This window comes from Vidua macroura, chromosome Z, assembly GCF_024509145.1.
Source record: "Vidua macroura isolate BioBank_ID:100142 chromosome Z, ASM2450914v1, whole genome shotgun sequence".
NCBI classification, from domain to species: Eukaryota; Metazoa; Chordata; class Aves; order Passeriformes; family Viduidae; genus Vidua; species Vidua macroura.
The window spans coordinates 43,162,448-43,184,354 of record NC_071611.1 but is presented as its reverse complement, the minus strand read 5'-3'; the positions used below and the strand labels follow the sequence as shown (position 1 = coordinate 43,184,354).

General features: G+C 42.3%; 1 protein-coding gene across 1 annotated transcript in view; it reads left to right on the top strand.

The window, feature by feature from the left end:
- Positions 1-9,753: 9,753 nt before the first annotated feature.
- CHSY3 (chondroitin sulfate synthase 3) overlaps positions 9,754-21,907 on the top strand; it is a 146,011-nt gene continuing 133,857 nt past the window's right edge. Inside the window, exons 1-2 of the mRNA XM_054003851.1 lie at positions 9,754-10,468; positions 12,114-12,397. Coding sequence (XP_053859826.1) covers positions 9,754-10,468; positions 12,114-12,397 — 999 coding nt within the window. The remainder of the gene's footprint in view (positions 10,469-12,113; positions 12,398-21,907) is intronic.

Sequence of the window (21,907 nt, the reverse complement as noted above, 5' to 3'; positions counted from 1 at the left end):
GATTGGGGGGGCGTCTGGAAGGAGGTAAGTGGAAGTTGCCAGACGGGAGGGAATTATTATTGAAAGAATACACTAGGAAGATTCTAAGGAGATTACACCAACAAACACACTGGGGGGCCCAAGCACTAGCCGAGCAATTCCTGAGATTCTTTGGCTGTAAAGGGATATATGAACTGGCTAAGCAAGAGGTACAGGAGTACATAATCTGCAAAAAAATAAATAGGGCAAACTCCCAGAAACTAACATCAGGGAGTCGCCCAGCAGCTTACCAACCTTTTGAAAGAATCCAGGTAGATTTCACTGATCTACCTAAGGTTGGGAGATACAAATTTTTACTAGTCATAGTAGACAAACTAACCCACTGGATGGAGGCTTTTCCAAGCTCCAGGGCTACAGCCCAGACAGTATCAAAGTTCTTATTGGAGGAAATTATACCTCGATATGGGTTAGCAAGCTACATTGATTCGGACCAAGGAACACATTTTACTTCAAAAATTATTAAGCAATTGGCAGATACCTTAGGTATCAGATGGGATTATCACACCCCGTGGCACTCTCAGAGTTCTGGGCAAGTGGAAAGGATGAATCAAACATTAAAGGCCCAACTAGCCAAACTAATGCTAGAAACAAAAATGTCATGGATAAAATGTCTCTCATTGGCCTTATTAAACATAAGAACTATGCCTCATTCCGAAACGGGGCTTTCACCTTTTGAAATGTTATATGGGGATGCCTTATACTCATGGTATGCCTGTAGGGCATCCAAGATTAGAAGATGGGCAAATACAACCATACCTGATAACATTAAATAAGAATCTCGAGGAATTGCGAAAGCAGGGTGTAATCATGCAGCACAGCCCCCTTGGCTTCTCGATGCATAAGATACAGCCTGGGGACAGGGTTCTCATAAAAACATGGAAGGAAGTTCCACTATCCTCTCACTGGGAGGGACCCTATATTGTCCTTTTAACTACAGACACTGCTATATGCACTGCAGAGAAGGGGTGGACACATGCGTCAAGGGTGAAGAAAATTGACCTTCAGGACTGAGCCCCGGAGTGGAAAGTTACCTCCTCCCCTGGAGATTTGAAGATAACTTTGCGCTGGCCTAGTAAATGACCGGGAGTAACTTGGTCAGATGTTCTGTACCAGATTGTAACTGTTACCCCTTTGCATATTTCATTCGCGAATACTGTTATAAGAAGTGGGTTGTTCACTGTCGGGAGAGGAATAAGACCTAGTGGGCTGTGTGCAAAGTGCTTTAAACAAGAACAAAACCTGACTAGCCATTTTCTGGTATTGGCCACCAGGCTGAGACTGATTCAATTGGATTCAATAATTTGGTTTCGTCTATATCAGAGCGGATTGAGGGGGAAATTACAAACAAGAGCTCAAATCATTACTGTTGAGTGCCATAGGTTGAACAAGGTACCCTGCAGTGCAGATCCTGTTGAATTACGCTGGTGGGGCACCTTTAAGCGAAAGTATGCAGCTCGGTCTTGGTGCGAAACCACTGACGAAGATTCCTGCTGCCAAGAAGATGGTCTACCCCGCTGCTGGAGGCACCCCAGTGGGCGCAGGGAATGGCAGAGGAATCCTAGCAGTGGGAGTAATCCTGATGAGCCTGAGTCTAGTCACATGCTTCAGTAACCTTCCTAACACTGAAACAGGGGAATCCGGTTGCAGGTACCCAGGAGGTCCAGTGCCCCTGACCCCATGGAACTGCAGTAAAGGTAAGCCTAATAAACCTTGTTCTAAAATTAACACTCAACAGGGAGCATATAAATTCAAGGAAAAATTAAAATACCTCGAAAATGGACAGTCAGCACATAAATCGCACCGAAGGAGCCCAGGGGAAATTTCCATCCCAGCCTGTAGCAAATGTAATCGTACTGTATAGATTGGTGGGAAGCAAGAGTCAGTTTTTGTTGCTTACTTTCAAGGTAATTCAGTGTGTTATAACCCCGATGAACTAGGTATGTGTGTGATGGGGGAAAAAACCTACTGGGTGGGAAATAATCTGAAGTATGAAAATAGGATACCTCTAAAAACTGAGCCAATTATCCTGGACCTTTTAGAGGACCAGGACAACAGGGTTTGTTTACAGTATGACAAGATATTCTGCTTCACAAAGGACAAAGAGGGAATGGACCCAGAAAATAGGATGAAACAGGTAATGCAAGAGATAAAAAGACAGGAGGCTGAAATGAGAAAAAAGAGGGTGGAACAGGAAAGATTGAAAACTCTAAGTGAGCAATATGACCAATTGGAAAAACAATACACAAAATGGGGATTACCTGCTTCAGATCAGAATCTATTTGTGGATCTGATGCAGGAAATTGTCACGGAACTAGGGTTGTTGAATTGCTGGATCTGTGGGGGGCTAAAATCTGCTGAGAAATGGCCTTGGAAGACCAAGGGTTTGACTCCTGAACAACTATTGAAGTGGAAGGCCAACTGGACCCCCAAAATAATTCAAAGACCAGAGGGATGGGTGCTGGATAAACAGGTAATTGGAACTTTCTGTGTCAGCAGAGAAGGTAGAGAATACTCAGAAGTTGTAGGCTACACTCCGTGCATATACACTTTAACCATTAACTCTACCAGCAAAATTAAGACCTGGCAGCCCGAAAACCCTACTGGATATTGGAGACAGAAGAAAAAGGGTAAGTGCGAATGGAGTGATAAAATCGGGCTTTGCTGGAACAAAAGCCCTGGAGCTAACCCATACCAGTCAATCAGCGAGTTAAGTAAGTACTGGGATGAACCGGAGAACATAAGGAATAGATGGAAAGCACCAAATGGGTTGTACTGGATCTGTGGGAAAAAGGCCTACAGCGAGTTACCTCAGCGCTGGAAGGGATCCTGCACTGTAGGACTAATCAGACCTGTTTTCTTCACTTTACCCAGGTCAGAAAGCAACTCACTGGGGGCCCCCTTGTATGAATCTCTAAATCGGGAGAGGAGAAGCTTAAAGGAAAAATTCCCTCTCATTGGTGGGGGACAAACTTGGGGGGAAGACGAATGGCTTGCTGAAAGAATTATTGAATACTATGATCCAGCAACATGGGCACAGGATGAGTCATGGGGATATAGGACCCCCATCTATTTGCTGAACCGCTTAATAAGACTGCAGGCTGTGGTAGAGATCGTATCCAATCAGACCTCAGATGCCCTTGAATTATTATCCAAGCTACACTCTCAGATGAGGGCCTTTGTGTACCAAAACAGGATAGCCCTCAATTACTTACTAGCCGAGGAAGGGGGTGTCTGTGGGAAATTTAACGAATGTCAGTGCTGTGTGGAGATAGATGATTATGGGGAGACTATTAGAGACCTGGCCACAGAGATTAAACGAGTAGCCCATGTCCCGGTACAAAAGTGGAACTCCCTGCTCCAGTCATTGTGGTGGGACCATTTGTTCGACGGGGCCTGGTGGAAAAAGGTAATTTTCTTCATTTCATGCTCGGTGGCAGGGGTCATATTCCTACCCTGTCTCATCCCCTGTTTCATAAGGCTCATACACTCAGTAGTACAGGGGATGCAGATGGCAGCATTACCCAAAGATCCAGAATCCGCTCTAGGAAAAACGAACCAGGTATCAAAACTGATGACACTAGAAGAGGAGATACCACATAGCAGGGCAGCTGAAGCCCTAGCCAGATTTGAAAAACAAATAAAGGGAAGAGAACAGATACACAAATACTACCACGAAATTCCGGGAGAGGACTTGAACATGGGGAAGTAAGGAAAGAATATATATATCAAACTCATTGTAGGCTCTGTAACCGTAAGATAAAATAAAAACTATAGAAACTAGTAGAAATTATAAGTAGGGCGCGAATTAATGGGTTAATATAAAAGGTGAGGGATTATTATATGTAACAGGTATAATTCACGCCATTTTTTTTGCATGATATATATAATATTAAATAGTTGTTAGAATGTACCCTTTGGCATTAGAAGCCCCCCTTCTCAGGCAAAACCAGGTGTGTGTTGAAACCCGATTTACAAGCAAAGGGATGTGACTGGCCAGGAGATGAGCCTTATCTGAGGCGATATGGAGACAGCCAGGTGCTGATCATCGCGTGAACGACCCAAGATGGACATCAGGAACATCCCCCCGGGCTGAGACACGTGAATACTGTGTTCCCGTAAATTTCATCAAGGGTTTCAATGACACCAGACTTCGAATTGTTCTGCCTTGTCGCCGAGAAGGAAATCTCATCAACTTATGGGACTTTGAATGAAACAAAGGACTGAATGCCAAAATCCTGGCTTCAGGCAAAATTTTCCCTATAAAAATCGCTTGTTCCAGGATGGTGGGGTGGGAGCATAGAGTGAAACCTCTGCTGAGGCTGATCTCTGTGTCTTGCACCCAGCGCCGATCCTGGGCTCGGCACTGTCCTTTTCCTTGTGGCTGGCTAAATTAGATCTCTATTGCTAAAATACATTCTTTTTATTTTTTTTTAATTTGGCTGGATAATTTTTCATTTATAACAGTCTATCATAGTATTTAAATTTTGTTTTTACTTAAATTTGAGTATGAAGCGCCACACTTTAATTAAATTGCAGATCGTGTAGTTTGTTTTCCCGAAATAAAAGATGGGTTTAGTAATAGTTGATGTTGCTGAAATAGAGATTTTTAGAGTTCACTTAAGTTAACAAAATTAATTAAGCATTTATACTTTAGTTTGTAGAGTTATGTATTAAATTTTAACCTTTTACTTAAGAAACCTCTGCCTGGTGCAAAGGGTATAAGAAAATGCAAAATCCTGAAGCTTCTTGCATAAAGAACAATACCAGAAGAGGCAAAGAACCCAGATAAAGAAGCTCCTCTGTCTCCAAGCCTATCAAGACTGACAGACGTACTCAGATAAACACCACAGGACCGAAAGCGCACGCGCAGAGAGGAAAACTTCAAAAGTTCAGTCATGAGGAAGACCACAATCTTCAGCCTCAGGACCACCGAGAGACCCCCGTATGACCACCACAGCAAACCATGCATGCCCAGAAGGGCGTGGACTTATTTAGCATGAGAGGCAAAGACAGGCGGGGCCAGGGGTTGAATATGCATGAAAAAGTTGTGCAATGTATTGCATATGGAACATCTTTGGGAATAAAGGTCTGGGTCAGACTGAGGCTCAGGGCACAAGTTTTGGAGAGCTATCTCACTTGTGCCGGGCGCTGACATACATACCCACTTCATAACTACCCCAGGTTGTGGAATCTATTTATTTATCCCGTGTATCGCTTCATTGCGAAATCATCTTGAATCTAAAATTTTAATTACTGATGGATTTTCAGAACTTCAAGTAATTCTAGATGATACAAAGGTTTTGTTTTTAGTAATACCTGTTGCACTTCACTGGTCTCAGTCTGGAACAGGACTGAATATATGAGCATCAGAATTGGTTCTGTGGACAGTAGTGAAGGAGCAAGATATTTCAGTTGGCCTCCTGCTGCACTAGGTGCAATTTCTCTGCAAGGAAATTCTGGTAAGACTGTGTTGGGGGTTAGGGTTATTCCTTTTCTTTCTTTCTCTCATAGAATTTTGTCCCATCTGTTGCTAAGAAACAATAATGACCGATACTTAAGAGAAAAAAAGATATAGCTGGGAGGAAGAGGAAGAGGGGGAAGGGTGCAGCTGGCTACTCTCTTTCCCTGGGTTGACCCCCGAGCCTCTCCCCCCTCAGAGGGATGCTCCCTGTGGCACTGGCATGTGGGAATCACTTTCCAAGTGCTGCTTCAAAGGACGCCAGAAAAGAGTTTGCATGAGGTGTTTAGCCCTAACCCCACCCTACTAATTTCAGTTTGAAAACCCAGGAAGTCTGATATTCTTTAAATAAAATTGCGCCTGCGCGTCTGTATAAACAGAGATAGTGAGGTATACTAATCAAGGCTTTCCACAGGTACAGGGAGGGCGCTGCCAACTGGGATGTCACTTTCCGTGGTCCCACCAAAACCCACCTCCTGTCAGACAGACTGGCAAGAAGGGGAAAAAGTCAACTAATTTCCTCAGAGGTGCTTTGTTCTTCTGGTTCTTTTTGCTGTCGCTGCCGTTGTTGTTTGTTTGCCTTGTTACACATATAAAGTATGTAGTAGTAAAAGTAGTAAAGAACTGTTTATACATGTAAAGTAGTAAAGAACTGTTATTCCTTTTCCTGTATCTCCCTGAAGGCCCCTTAATTTCAAATTTGTAGTAATTCAGAGGGAAAGGTATATTTTTTTTTTCCATTCCAAGGGAGGTTCCCACCTTCCATGGCAGGCACCTGTTTTTCAAACCAAGACAGATGAAGGACATAGCAGCTGATCTCTCTTGAAAGAAAGGGGTATATTAATCTGACTGTGTCCAGTGCCCGGTAAAATCAATTGAAAAGGCTTTAACCATATTCGGATGTCTGTGAGGGTTAATAGATTGAACATATAATAACCTTCCAAAATAAAATGGTGCATAGAAATGCAAATGGTTATAGAGCCAGATGTTGCAATAATGCAAACACTGTAAAAATACCAAACTCAGCCATAAACCCTGAGGTGTTTTGGAACATTATAATAAAAACAAAGGACTATTCTTTTGTTAAGATACAATTAATGCATATGATTACCCAGGTGTATCAATGAATAAATATATACCTACAAAAATATTATAGGATGGTTGGCAGTTACAACTACTGCTCTGTAAATGATGTCTGTATGCCTCCCTAATGAAACCAAATGCCCAACTCAAGCATAGAGTTCCTGTAAGTTTGCTCTACAAAGACAATTGATATTTCTTTATTTATTGCAGGTGATTGTGCTAGCTCTGATATGAGCTATTTTTGTGGGCTGGGCAAATTATTTTGCATCACTTAGAGCCAAAAGCTCTGATTAGTTTTTAATCTCACGCACCTAAAAGGACGTTATTCACTGATTTGTGGTGATAGTTTAAAGAATGAAAGTGAAAAAGTGGTGAAAAAGATTTTGTTTTGGATTTGAACACTGCCACCCTATTGCAAATTTTTCAGATTTGTCTGATTATTGATAGAAATAGCTCCAGTCCTTTCAATAACTAATATATTCCAGTCTTAAATTTCCCCTTTCTTGCATCAAGCATATCTGCTTCCCACCGCTTTTTCAGGCTTTTTTGTTGTTGTTGTCTTGAAAATGGCATTCACAGCCAAAATGGCATTCTTTCTTAACTTTCTAACGGAACACCTAAAGGACAGCTAGATTTAGTCATTGCTTTCCACCTATGGCTGCTATGAATATATATGGTGTTTTAGATGCTCTTTACATGATTTTTAAAGGCATTCTGAACACAGGTACAGGACTGTTATTGTTAACCACTAGATGCCACCATTGCTCCTATAAAAGTGGTCCAGTCTATGTCTGTGTCCATTAAATCCCACAAACCTTCAATAGATTTCTCTTTTTTTCAAAACAGTGGAATAGTATTGAACTAAAAATATAAATGCAGGTAGATACACACCTTATATTCAATTTATTTATAAATTATTTTGATAATATACAACACCTTGGGGTCCATTTTCAACTCAGAAGTGTTTAAAGGGCTTTATAATCACCTCTCACCTGTTCTTTTTGTGAAAAAAATAAGAGCTGTCAGATCTGAGGAGCTGGTGCAGCTGACACTGACAGGAGTAATTTCATTTATATGCATAAGCAAGGGAAGTGGCTTAGTGTACCTCTGCAACCTAAGAGCAGTAAGTTGTCTGAAAATTTAGGATACCATTATGATTGGGCTGTGAAGGTCCCAAGGAGGTTGTACTGCACATGACACCATAGCCCAGCAACTCCAACTGTTTGCAAGGAGTTGGGGGGCAAGGGATGTGAGATAGTATTTTAAAGTGCAAGGCTCATACAGAAAGCTGAGACTTTCATAACACTGGTAACTCCCAATGCCATTGTAAATCCTTTCTGGAGGATATTCTTTCAATTTAGCTTGTCTGTTAGTAGCGTGGGGAAGACAGACTCAGGATGTGCTACCTCGTTGCTCGCGCAACATCTCGGATAGTGATCATAAATCCAGACACAACACTTGGGCTGTTGTTTTTAGTGGTGAATGGAGTGAATGCCTAGTGCCTCACTGATTGGTATTACAAACATGCTAGCCTGTGTGCACATGGGGAGGAAATTAACCATGGTCTGTTTGGAAAGGACATTCAGTCCTGGTGAAACCATAGGGGTATGCTTCCTGAGTCTGATGCTTCCACATCTCAAAAACACAAAGAGCAGGCAGCCTGCTCACTGCACGTGGAGGTGTCACATGGAAAAACTGCAAATTACTTCAGTAAGTGACCTCTTCACAGCTAAAGACTATGCAGAGTGGACTTGCTTTGTTAGGTGGGTAAAGTGGCATCATTTTCCAAAAAGGCTTGAAATTTTTCTTTCACTATTCGCATACTTTTGCTAACATCACAGACCACCAGCCTCCATACTCCTCCTCCCACCTTGACATGTGTCTGACAATTGATAAAGTCACAAGAAGTGATAGACAATGCCATAGATTAGCCACAAAAATGGGTGGTTTTGCTGAAAACTATTAAATATATGCTACTGGATCTGTTGTATTGATGTATTTCAGTGAAAAGATGTATGGATATGAGGAGCAATTTATAGCTTTTGTTGGAGATAGACATCTTGCACAATTAAGAAAGGAATGCATATAAATATGGAGGATCTGCAGGCAACCTTAAACTTCAGAATTAAAACTGTCCCTGTAGCCACAGTGTCCTTAACGTTATATTGCTGCTGTCAATTATCCTAGACAGCGCTGTTACCCAGAGGTTACCCAGAGGTCAGGGGGATGAGGAAGCAATGTTCTAGGATCTTGGAGCTCATGAGAACCAAAGCAATATTAACAATACAAATACTACCAACACTAATTATATACTCAGGCCGTGGGAATCCATGCCATAGGAAAAGGCACTTTTAGCTGGGGAGTTGTTAACTGTCGAGGGCAGAAGGCAGAGGCCAGAGCGGTGGCAGCGGAAAGGGCATCTCTCCTCCCGACACGATACCCCGGACCTGGCTTTCACGACCACCCCTCCGGAGGAGACGACAGGGCGGAACGGTCCCGTCCGTCGCCCCGTGGCCCTCGGATGGTGCTGAGCCGCGGCCGCTGATGAGATCCCGGCCTCGCCCTCTGCTACAGCGGATCCGGGACACACCGGAGGATCCAGACCTAAGCGAGGATGCCGGGGGCAACCCCACCGCGCCCCACCCTTCCGCACCGCCCGGCGGGCGGCCCCGGCCCGGCCGCCGCCCTGCCCCCGCTTCAGCAGGCAGGAGGGTCGCCGGCGGACGGCGGGGCCGGTTCGGGTGCTGACGCCGCGGCGCGGGTGATCCGCGAGAGGCATCTAAAACAAATCGTTTCCTTCCGGAGCGGCGGCGACGGCTGCCACTTCTCCGGCGCAGCTCGGGCGCCGGCGGCGCCCTCCGGGGTGAGGCGCTCAGCAGCCACGGAGGAAGGCGGCGGGCGCCGCGCGGGGGCCGGAGCGGAGGAGGCTGAGCAGTGGGAGGGGCAGGGAGGGACCAGCCAGATGCGGCGGGGACAAGGTGGCAGCGGAGCGGAGGCGCCGCCGCTCGCGCTTCGCTGCCCTCCCGCCCGCAGAAGTTTGACTCGGCAGCAGCGCAGCCGCCCGGGCCGCCGCGGCGGGTGACGCCGCGCTTGAGGCCGCCGCGGGACGGTGGTCGCCTCCAGCGGGACGCCGGCGGCGGTAGCGGTGCTCCGGGAGCCGCCCCGCCCGCGATATGGCAGCGCGATCCCGGAGACCCTGGCTGAGCGTGGTGCTGGGGTTGGTGCTGGGTTTCACCGCTGCCTCCTGGCTCATCGCCCCTAGAGTGGCCGAGCTCAGCGAGAAGAAGCGGCGCAGCGCCAGCCTCTGCTCCTACTACGGCCGCGCGGCGGGGCCGGGGGCGGCCCGGGGCGCGGCGGCGGCGGGCGGGCAGCAGGCGCCGCCGGGGGCAGCGGCGGTGCTGGGCGGCACGAGTTTCAGGAGCAGCCCCTGGGAGCTGCCTTCTGCGGCGGCGGAGGGCACGGTCTCCAGCCCCGCTGCCGGCGGGGAAGGGGAGCCGGAGGAGGAGGATGAAGGTGGCGAGAAGCGGAGCGGCCGGCCTGGCGGCAGCCACAACGGGAGCGGGGACTGGGGGGGCGCCCAGGCCTGCACCAAGCCCCGCAACTTTCTCTACGTGGGCGTGATGACGGCCCAGAAGTACCTGGGCAGTCGGGCGGTGGCGGCGCAGCGGACGTGGGCGCCCTCGGTGCCCGGCCGCGTGGAGTTCTTCTCCAGCCAGGGCTCCGCCGCGCCCCCCGGGATGCCCCCGCTGCCCGTCGTCGCCCTGCCAGGAGTGGACGACTCTTATCCACCGCAGAAGAAGTCTTTCATGATGATCAAGTACATGCACGACCACTACCTGGACAAGTACGAGTGGTTCATGCGGGCGGACGACGACGTCTACATAAAAGGTGACTGGGGCGAATCCTGCCGGCGGGAGGTAGGGAGGAAGGGGAGCGCTGTCTGGGAGCCCATCGGAGTCTCCCCATGGGTCGGGGAGAGATTTGGTTCCCGCCTGGGGCGGAGAGCATGGGGTACCTGGACCTGCCACCACCCCGCCGGCGTTTGCTTCCGGCGCCAGTGTGCGGGGTATGGGAACCGCCCCATCCCTGAGGGAACCCCGGCGTGCCCGGGGCGGGCCGTCTTTGCGGAAGCCGCGACTCATTGGAGAGCCAAAACTGCGGGTTGGACCACGCCAGGCACGATGAGCGGTCCCTTGGATGGTCGTGTGGTCCCGGTGCTGCCCAACCCGCCCTCGCTTTCATGGCGATCCTGCGGACGAGCCTCCGCCGTAGTCCGGCGGAGAGGGTCCGGTCTGACCGGGCGCGGCGGGCTGTGGGGCAGTGCAGGACTCACGACCCGACTGCAGGGTGTCCAGCGGTCGTGCCGCGCACCGGCCCTCCAGTGGAGTCGGTGCGGGACTCCTGGGGAGCGGTGCTGCTATCACCGGTACCAGCTCCCCGCCTGCTTCGACCCTGGGTTGGGCGAGCGCAGCCGCCGCGGGCTCCAATAAAGCTGCTGTTCAGTGCAGCGTGCGCCTCCGGGAAGCACCAGCTCTGCTCCCGTGCGAGTTTCATAGCACCGTTAAGACGTGGTGTTCTGCAGCCTGCTTCCTTTTGGTCTGCGCTTGAGGTTGGCATTGTTTGTGCCGTGTCCCGCGCTTAGGAAAGGGAAGCTGAAGTTGAAAGCATAAGACCAGGTTGTGAGCTTGGTTGCTTACACTGTTGTAGATTCATTGGTGGTGGCTGTACCCTTCCATGTTTGTCACTTTTGAGTCGTTTAATAGGCTGCCTCCTCATCAGTTGTCATTCACCTGTCAAATACTTGCAGATGTACACATGTATATATGTATATACATTCAGTTGCAGGCATAAAGTTGTGTTTTCTTTGAGCTCATTCCGAAGTTGTACTGAACCTCTCTTTAATTGATTACATGGTACCAAATTAAACCTATACAGAAACTTTTAATTTCAAATGAATATTAAAGTTTCCTAAAATAACTAGCTAAGTGATGATAAACACTGTAGCACTGGAACTATTTGAAATTGACAAGAATCTTACTTTCTTTCCAAGAATTAGTCTATAATCTGTTTTCCTTAATTAATTTAGATTTGCTCTGGTATTTAAAAAAATTAATCTTATTAAATCTTACCTGGTATTTCCCATCCACTCTCTTTCCTCCCCAGCCTATATGGGGAGGAACTATATTGTATATTTGGAACTATATTGTCCAAATTGTCCAACTTTAGGGACTTTTATACTAGCAAGTGCTTTCCGTCGTATTGTTTGAACAGAACAAGTTCACTGTCAAAAATTAAGTTTTGGACCATATTCCAGCTTGTGGCTAGAAGGAAAATGTTATTGTAATGTTGATTTAAAAAAAAACTGTTCACTTGTCCAAGGATGTTTTCTATGAGGTCTAGGATATTGCTTTGGAAGTCATTTCCTCTGACAGTCTCAGGTACCTGTTACATTTTTCTAAAAGCTTGAAGTACAGGGAGAGAGATGTCTGGCAGAGTAGTCAGAGAAATAACAGTAATCTTGTCTTTTTTTCAGGTGAAAAATTGGAAGAGTTTCTTCGCTCACTGAATAGCAGTAAACCTCTGTATTTGGGGCAGACTGGTCTGGGTAATACTGAAGAACTTGGAAAACTGGGTCTGGAGCCTGGAGAAAATTTCTGCATGGGAGGGCCAGGAATGATCTTCAGCCGGGAAGTTCTCCGGAGGATGGTGCCACATATAGGTGAATGCCTTCGAGAAATGTACACCACTCACGAGGATGTGGAAGTGGGCAGGTGTGTCCGGAGGTTTGGAGGAACTCAGTGTGTTTGGTCCTATGAGGTGAGTGACAGTATAAATTGCAGTGTGCTATTTGTTTACAGAGTTTTTCATCTTGCAAGGTAAGTAGCTGTATCTGCAATCTCTTTCCACTTTAATTATCTTCCAGTGCTTGCATCAGGATGTGAACTGCAGACTGTAAGGAAAAAAGAGAGGAAAGCATTCACAGCATATTGCTGTAATCATATTTATTTCTACTTGTGTCTTACAGTTTCAATTTACTGCAGCTATGTTATAAGTATTGCTGTGCTGTAAATTGCTAAAGCATTACCGAGAGGGTTTCAAAACAATCCTTGACAGGGAGCTGTTGCATTTGATATATATATATGCTGTTCAGGATAGATTGTTTTAAGAGATCTTTTCAAGTTTAGATAAGCACAAAGCATATCTGTTTGCTCTGTATCACAATCTCTTAAAATACATTGTAGCATTTAAAAAATGGCCTGTATTTTCTTAATTAGTCAGATGTATTTTATTCAAGTTTGTTATTGACAAAAGCAGAAATAGGTGTTGTTTGGCTGGGTTTTTTTTTTGTACAGAAATTAAATTTTTTACACTGCTTTTCTATGATACAACTTTGATAGAGTTTTTCTTAGCATAGAACAGTGTTAAAATGGATTAAGAATATGTGCAGTGTAATAAATTTTCCTATGCCGAAGTAATTTTAGGAACAAATTACTTCATTCAGTAGTAGCATTTTCTAAAGTAATAAGGGTCTGTTGCAGTACCAAAAAAGTGTCTGCAATGCCGTCACTAAAATTCATGCTGGTTTCTCTGGAATTATTGTGATTATTTGCATGACTATCATCACAGATAAAAATAGGCTGAGCATACAACTACAGGAAAGGGTAAAGGGTGAAACCTAATATGCTGAATATTATTTCACTTATTTTGATCAGTTATTTAATATTAAAATATGCTTGCTCTTGTGGCACTCCCTCATTAATCGGAAAAATCCATTTAAATGGGCCACAGAAAGAGGCTATGTGGTATTTAGTGTCAAAAAGTCAGAAAAATAAATTTTGTGTAATAGTATTTTTCTGAATGGCCCAGGGTAAGGTGACCATTTATAAATGTGTTTGGTAGGCTACAGTGTATGTAAACAGGAGAACAAAAGAAAATACTGCATGCTTGTTACTAATTAGATAGAAATCTTAGAGAGACAAATCTACTTCACAATAGAAATATGCTTTTTCAGACTACTTCATTATGTGTTGTAAATGCTACTGTGAGGTAATATACCCGTCGCTCTGGCAGAGAAGGGAAGGCATTTATGGTGTTGATGGAAATCCATGTAGAACTATATAGGACCAGTGGTTCCTAATCAGACATCCAAATTGCATGGTACATCTGCAGCCTAATCATACACTCTGATGTGTTTGGGCTGTGCCTGTACAAAGCGTTTTCCAGTCCTTATGGGCTTGTGATGCTTGCTGATCTGTATCAGGTGGCAGCATTAAGATCCTGCCTTGACAGTTGTATCACGGAAGGAGTTTTGGTTTTGTTTTTATGGCTTGACTTGGGGAGGAATCTGTGGAAGAAAACTGATAATATTGTCACCATGGTTATAATTTGTTTTGATGTTGAATGTCAGGAAATGTTTGCTCCAGGCACTGATCTTAAGGGGGATGGAACAAAAAAATACAGTTTTGGAGACTGGTTTATATGACTACCCAGAAGCTCAGCTTTTCATGGTAGGATCGAGGCCTGAAAACAGACTTTTTGAAAAAAACTCATGCTTGTATGGGATCTGGAATAGAGTGTGGATCTGGAATAGAGTGTGGATCTGGAATAGAGTGACAGTTGCTTGGTTGTCAGTTGCTCTTGAAGTCTATGTAATAAAGAATAGAAGAAAAAAAAAAAGTGTTGGGCATTGCAATAGTTAATACTAATTTCTGACCAGTATTTCTGTCTGATTCTGAAGAATCTTTGACTCTGTTGCCAGTGCAGAAGCTGCTTGGGAAAATGCAGATGATTAAGACAAAGCTGCTTAGGATGTTATCCCAACATTAAACCTATTTAGATGGGAAGGAGTGGAATGGGGTGTCTGGAGAGAGAAGCTGCATTTGTGCTTTGGCATAGTTTGTGCTGTGCAACAGTATGATTCTCCACCTGAGGAGATCTATGTGTTGCAGATTGCTAGATTATTTGGCGAATAGAGTGATTTTTTTCCCTGGGGCACTGAAACTGTTTCTGTGTGCTTTTTCATTCCTGTATTAGACCAGAAACTGTTGATGTGCAAGAAGGGGAGTATTCCTTCAGATACATGTGCACAAAATCTAAGATTGGGGCCAGGACTTCCTGTATAGCCAGTTGCACTTTTGTCCTCTTGTTCTATATAAGTAATAAACTGAATCCTGTTGAGCTGCAAGATTATGATGAACTTAGTTGATTTTAGTAAGATAAATAATTTGTCTTTTGTATGTATTTGTGAAAACCAATGTAAGCTGGAAACAATTACATTAAAATTCATAGAGGCTTTTTAGCTCCAGAAGAGTTGAATCACTGTTGACTCATTTTTTACTAGATTTCTTTTTGAAGAACTGGACTGGAAAATCAAAGAGTTGCTGAGAAAACCTGAAATGCTTGATCTTTGCTGGGTGGCTTAGCTGGTGTAGTTGACTGGCTGCCTGTCAGAGTTTGTTCTGCTGCTACTTAGGGCTAGTCAGAAGCCTATTGTAGCTTATATGCATCATATGCTTGCTGACAAGAAGAGAGTAACAACTTTGGTGGGTTTTTAAAAAAAAATGGTTAAAATTTTTTTTTGTTGTAAGAATGAATAAGAAAAGAAGATATTTATGGGCCTGCAGGAAGTCACTCTTATATTTTGAGCTTTCCAGAGTTAAATTCTAGTTCTGCCAGATTTGAAGCCAGGTCTAAATACTGGGACCCCCACATACCAAGTGACTCACAGCTGAAGTGATGATGCAGCTCCTCCACTCTAAATAAAGAATTAGTCATTAGATTGCTGAGAGAGGGAATCTAATGATAGTGTTTTTAGGGTTCTTACGAAAAATGGAGGACAGAAAGAGGAGGACACTCGGGTTAGTGTCTCTTTTTAGTTGCTGTCCTGTTCTGCTGGACTTGGGCAGCCCTGTGGTGAGCTGTAACAGGGGAGAATCCACTTTGCTGAGCATGAGCATCAGGAGAAAAAGAGGTGGTCATAGCCAGCAAGAAAGGACAAGCAAAGTGTCAAACTGCTGTCTTGGCAGCAGCTTGGATTCAAATTGTCTGGAAGCAACAGCTGAACTGTAGCCTAAATCTAGTCCATTTCCTTGCTTCATGAGAAGGTATCTGCTAGAAGTGTATTTTGGATTAATCATTTTCTTTCTACAGAAAATTCACCCATGTTCTGGTATATTTTTTCAATTATGTTTTAATTTACTCTTAGTTTTGATGACGCTGTAATGACTGAGGTATAATGAACCTGACAAATTTGTCCAAAATATCTCTGTAAAAAGTCTGTTCATTTTTGTAAGGTCATAGCATCTTCTGCTTCCCCAAATCAGAAACTAAAGATTAAAACTGCCTTTTGATTTGTTCTCAGAATCCATATTTCAAGCGATCACTCTCTTCCACTAATTTTGAAGCTTCCAAATGTTTTTATTTCAAAGGAATGAAGAAATTAACGTGATTTTTGTGAGTCATATGTTTTCTATTCTTTTGAAAACAAAAATATAGTTAAAAAGCTGAGATGCTGTGTACTTCCTTGTTTTGCTGTTTAAGAGGGATTTGAGTATAGAGGACGATTTGAAATAAAGGTCTGATTGCTTTATCTCTCTTCCCCCTTTCTTTTAAAAATACATTTTAGGTTTCAGAAGACCATTTTGTAATTTATAACCTGAGATTTGAACAGATCAAATAGTGTAGTTCCATAAAATGACTAAAAGAAATGCTATGTATGAAATAAGTAGCTATAACAATTGAAGAAGACTTTGTCAGAGTGTAAATGCTATCAGGGAATGTGTTTTTTTAGAAAATAAAAAATGTCAAATGGAGAATAAAACATCTAAAGACAATTTATTGCTGTATTTCTAACATATATTCAGTTGCTTGCAAAGCTTTTCTTTTTGTAGCCTTTTTTCCCTTTTTATGGATGAAAATAATATAGAATATCTTAAGGTAGAAGAGACTCGAGGATTATCAAGTCCAGTGCTTGCTATGTTCACTTTAGAGTTAAAAATGACATTCATCCAAAGCATCCTATACAGTATTGTTCCTTTGGTATTGTGTAGGTTGATGTTAAAGAAAATATGGTACTTTGTACATACAAGTAGTCCACATAGATAATATATCTATTTTTCCCATTGTTTTTTTTTTCCCTTTGTTTCCAAAGTTCAAGGACAACCATAGAATACAGTCTCATTACTGCAACATTCTTTTGGTAAAAAAGCTCTCTATTATCCTATTTGTTGTTGATTCCCAGTAGTTACAGTAAATATTGCAGTAAATGTCATGGGAAAATGCCTCTTTGGATCAAGCTGTGTACTCAGAAACTTTTCCTTTACGGTGCATTGGTATTTTGACTGTCTCTGGTGGTACTAGAACTTTGTAAACCATTTTAAAAATGCTTCTAAAAATGCTTTATATTTTCTGTTTTAGTTTAAGATTTCCTTCCTGATATATTTTAATCTCTCATTTGAGGCTTTATCTCTTTCTTTGGTGAAGATTGGTACTAAGCTTTGAGTTCAACCTTGCACCGAACAGAAACATTAGAAGTGTGTGTGCCTTTGATGATAGGATGGTATTTTGCTCATTTTGGGTACTGGAATGATCAGTCTTGAAGCAGCAGTGTCCCACTCCCACTTAAGTTGAATTTGGACAGCATCTTTAGGTAGTTACATAAATGCAGCGAATACTTAAAAAAACCCACCCAGTGATCCTAGAATAAAAATGCATATAAGAGTGGACCCTTGCAGTAGGGGCATCTGAGTGTATAGGAAGAGAAATCGGATGATCCCAGATGCCTTGGAACTTTTTGATTCAGGATTTTTTGTGTGCTGTCTTAACTGTTTGTTACCAACATCTATCCGATTCATTATGTTAACTGTATGTATCAAATTTCTTTCCTTTATGTGATTCTCACCTGGTTAGAAAAATCATACTATTGTAGTATAGTGTTTCGGTGTGTACATGATACAAATAACTGTAAATCCTTAAATGCATATCCTGTTGCTTTAAGCAAGATGCTAAGTTGGGTCATTACTCTTGCCTGTGTGGCTCTGCCTGATCCTCACTTGAGCTGCCAGCCCTAACTGCGCTGTGCAGATTTCCTGCTTATTATTTTTTTTCCCTATGGCTTTTGGCATAACCTCCTGTCATTCATTTGCTCTTTTATGTGGGGAATCTGGGGAGACTGCCTGAGGGCCCTGCCTCCCTTGGGTTCATGAATCCTGTCATGATCGGCTTGGCTGGGAAGTTGAGGAACGTCATGGTGAGAAAGCAGAGTCATTCCTGGTACTTGTATGTTTCATCATGTGGCTGAGCACAACAGCAAGACCTGGAGATACCTTTTCTGGCGTCCTTATTGTGATGGATAGCATTCCCATAGCTACCATGGAGATGTGCAGAAGAACACACATGCCTATGGCTGTGGTCCACTGTATGAGGGCATCTGATATGTGGAGCCAAAAGCTAAGAGGGCCATTTCTCACCTGGTTGAGTGCTAAGGTCTCTTACATTCCTGTCTTGGTTTCAAGTTTAGTGTCCTGTGTTTTCTGCCCTGCCCTAAGAGAAAATATTACTTGTGCGATTTTGGAGTTTTACAGCTGTGTAATTGTGACACCTGGTGCTGAGTTACCAAGTTGTTGAAAGACTCTGGGGCATATTTTCATGCCCCTGGTATGAAGGGATGAATTCATGGCTACACTTTCCTTCCAATGTGTTTTTATCTAAAAGCAGCCCTTTGTTTGGAGGACTAAGTGGCTAGCTAACAGCTTTTGGGTCAGTTGCAAATGTTTGAATATTCTTAAAGCAAGTATTTCAAAATTTCTCCTCTAAGAATAAGCTCTCGTTTGACTTACAAAAGGATCCCACAGACAAGAATAAAAATGTTCCTAAACTATTATAAATGTGTCTTCAGTTCTGCATATGGGTATCTTGACCCATGTCTCTCTGTCTCAGTGTCTCTGAATGTTTAAAGCTAGCCATGTTAGATTTTTTTCCCTCAAGTTTGCTGTCATTTTGTTGGAAATATTTTCTCAAGACTTTTGTGCTATTGTATATATCTAGGTGGTGCTTCCACAGATGTCTAATGCAGAAGTCTAGGTGTTCAAGTGTTTAAAAGAGTGCTTGTCATGAGCTGATGCAGTTGTGGCACAATATTGTAAGACATATCTTGTTTAAACCCATCAGATCATCAGTCTTTACAATGCCCTATTACTGTACAAGGAATAAGCTTGATTTTTAGAATGAGAGTAACAGATGAATAACTGCTTTAAGTGAAAACAACTTTAAGTGAATTTGTGAAGCAAAGCAAGATGAAACCCTGATGTTTACTTTATTTTCCTGAAATAGTTTTCTATACTTTACCTTAAAATCAAGTAAACCTGACCACACAGGAAGCATTAGTTTCTACTGATATTTCCAGAATTACCTATGCTTTCAAAGTTTTGTCTTTCCTACAAGTTCTAAAATAACTGTATTTCACATGTACAGATCTGATTGTGGTAATTGGTCATGCTTTGGCTAACCATTTTGTTAAACTGTCCTACTTCAGCCTTTCTGAAGATGAATGGTGAGTTGAAATGGAATAGTAGAGCATTACTGAAAGTGTGTTTAGTTTTCTCAAAGACACAGATAGTCCTCAAGTTGTTTCCTCCTGCTCCCTCCTGACCTGTAGATGGGTTTTTTACTTGTTCTGGGCTATTCTTTGTATCTCTTCTTATCCCAACTTAGAAAAATCTCGCAGAGATAACTTTTTCCTGACTTTGACATCTTTTGAGATCAAAAGACATATTTCTACTGAAATAGAAAATGCTCACAAAAGAGAGAGGCTGGAAGTTGTAAACAGAGGGAGTTACAAAAACTATTTGAAATAAAAACTTATTAAATGTACTCTTGAAACCTAGTGGAATACTACAGGAGGATATGTCTTTTTCTAGAAGAATAAGCTTTCTAGCTACTATTCCAGATTGTATTTTTCTTGGGAGTTTGCTTCAGGTAGACAACTAGGCATAAAATGTAGCTGGATCACTTAAAGTCTTCTTGCTTTATTTTATGATTCTCATTACTGAAGCGCTTGTCAGTTCTTTTCAGTTCTTATGTGAGAAGGCATTAACTCATCATCAGCATATGCTGCTGTACCATATTCTCTGCAATATGTTTTTGTTTAGTTACTTCATTGCATAGAAAAACACAAAACACTTGAAGAATACCTCACGTATTAAAATGGTAGCAAGAATTGCCAGCTTTGAGGAGTTTATTCCATCAGACCAGTGCTGGGTACTGATTTAAGCTCAAGATGAGTGCCAGGTTTGTGTCTTTTTAGTACATATTTGGAAATGGGGAGCAAATAATTGTGTAGTTCCACCCCTGCTGCAATATTTTTAGTTTCTGGGTATTACTCTAGGCAAAAAGTTTTGGTGTACCTGTAAGAAATATTTTAAAACACTCATATACTTTCAAAAATAAAGAACATCTTGAACTATAGGTACAATTTTAAGAAATTCTGGAGGACGATAAGCAGCCTGGTAGCTGATGCAGGCTTCTGGAATGCTGTTTTATGTATGATTTAGTCTTAAAATGAACATAGGAAAGGAGTTAGCATTTTTTTTTTTAAATGTAGTGGTGTTGAGTTACATTTCCATTATCTTTTATGTAGTACTCTTGAGATACACTTTCAACACATTGGTTGAAGTTTTACCTTTAGTAAGATGAACACTTAAAAATATTTTTAAAAAGGCTTAAAGTAAGTCTTCTGTAGTATGTCGGTTTAGCCATACAGTTGAATACTGAAAGCTGAAACCTGAAGTTCTGACTGGACAGATTGTCTGTTTGGTTTTAATTTTTGGTTTGTGATATTTTATTTAGAAACTTGAAACTGTTCATTTTAATAAGTTTAAAATAGGATGGTAGGCTTCTTGTTTAGTTGCTTGGGGTTTTATTGTGTGTTACTTTGAAGGACTTTATACTTTCAGGAGTGCTTTCAAGTGCTTTGCCATGCTTTTAAAACATTTGAGTCCCTAAACTGTTTTGCTTTTTTTTTTTTTTTCCTTTAATTATTATTATTATTTACAAACATTTCCGGGACAAGATAACATCTGAAGGACAGAAATCTGATCAGCAGGGACACTGCTTCTTTTGACTCTGCATTTGCTGGTATGAGAGAAGTGCTTGTTCATGGGGTCCTTTCTGACTGCAGCTTCTGTGAACGAGCTTCTTATGGTGTATGAACAAATGCATTGAAGAAATGCAGCATTTCTTTAGCAGTATATGTGGCTGCAATATAGTGTAAATATATGTGGGCTTTGCTGCTAGATGAGGCATACACTGTAACTCTGCATGCATGGAAATGTGCATGTGTACATACGCATATGTTTAAAGCTTGTGCCTAGGTGATAAACAAGCTTCCTGGGGCACCAGTGAAAATCCTTTGGAGAATAAGCTGTGCTTCTAAGTTGTTACTGCAGTCTCTCTACTGTAAAGCTAAAGAATTTAACTTTCAGTTTGTTTTAAATTTATCTTTCCAGTTAGATCTGTGTCCTTCTGTTCTGTACATATGTATTTTTTTGCCTTCAATTTGACATAGCTTTTTTTAGCTTTCCTTGAAAGCTTTTTCTTTACTGCTGCAGACTGTAGTACACCTATTATCATAACGACTTTTCATCACAAAAAGGCCCATCTTATGGAGCTCTTATCCTACTAGAATTGCACAAGTTCCTATTGTTGATCATGACAAAACACAATGACTTTTTATACCATTTTTTATCACTTTGTGGAAAAATTTTCTGAAGTGCAGTAGGTTCCAGAAGTCAGGGAATTTAGCTGTAAAAAATGTAACTGATGACTAAGTTTTTAGGAAAGTGCCTAACTCGGCAAATGAAACAGTTTTGTTATGTGCTTTTGCTATATTTAATTGTTGTTTTTAAATGATCTGTTAGGTATGAATCTGGCCTGCAAGATGGAATGAAAGCAGATGCTAGTATACTGCATCCTTTTCTTCTGTGCTATATTTTTGTGGTTTCTTTTTTCTTCATTTTGTAGGGGGAAAAACTGTACCTAACTGAGGGTAGTTGACTACCATAGAAAATATGGTGTAATAGTACAAAATAATTTTGAAAAATATAGTACTGAGGGATCCCAGAGGGGCATGTAAATATATATGCATTTATTTTGTGGGATTTAATACTTGAGGTTTGCTTAGAGTTATGGAGTGTGTCTGTTACATCCTTGCAAAAATTGATTATTGTTTTTACTGTAAAGAAAGAATTCTGTACTAAAACTATGCATTGGGAATTGCTCCGTCCTTGCCATAGGAAGTTGGTGCTCCTGTCCTCTCTTCCAAATCTGTTA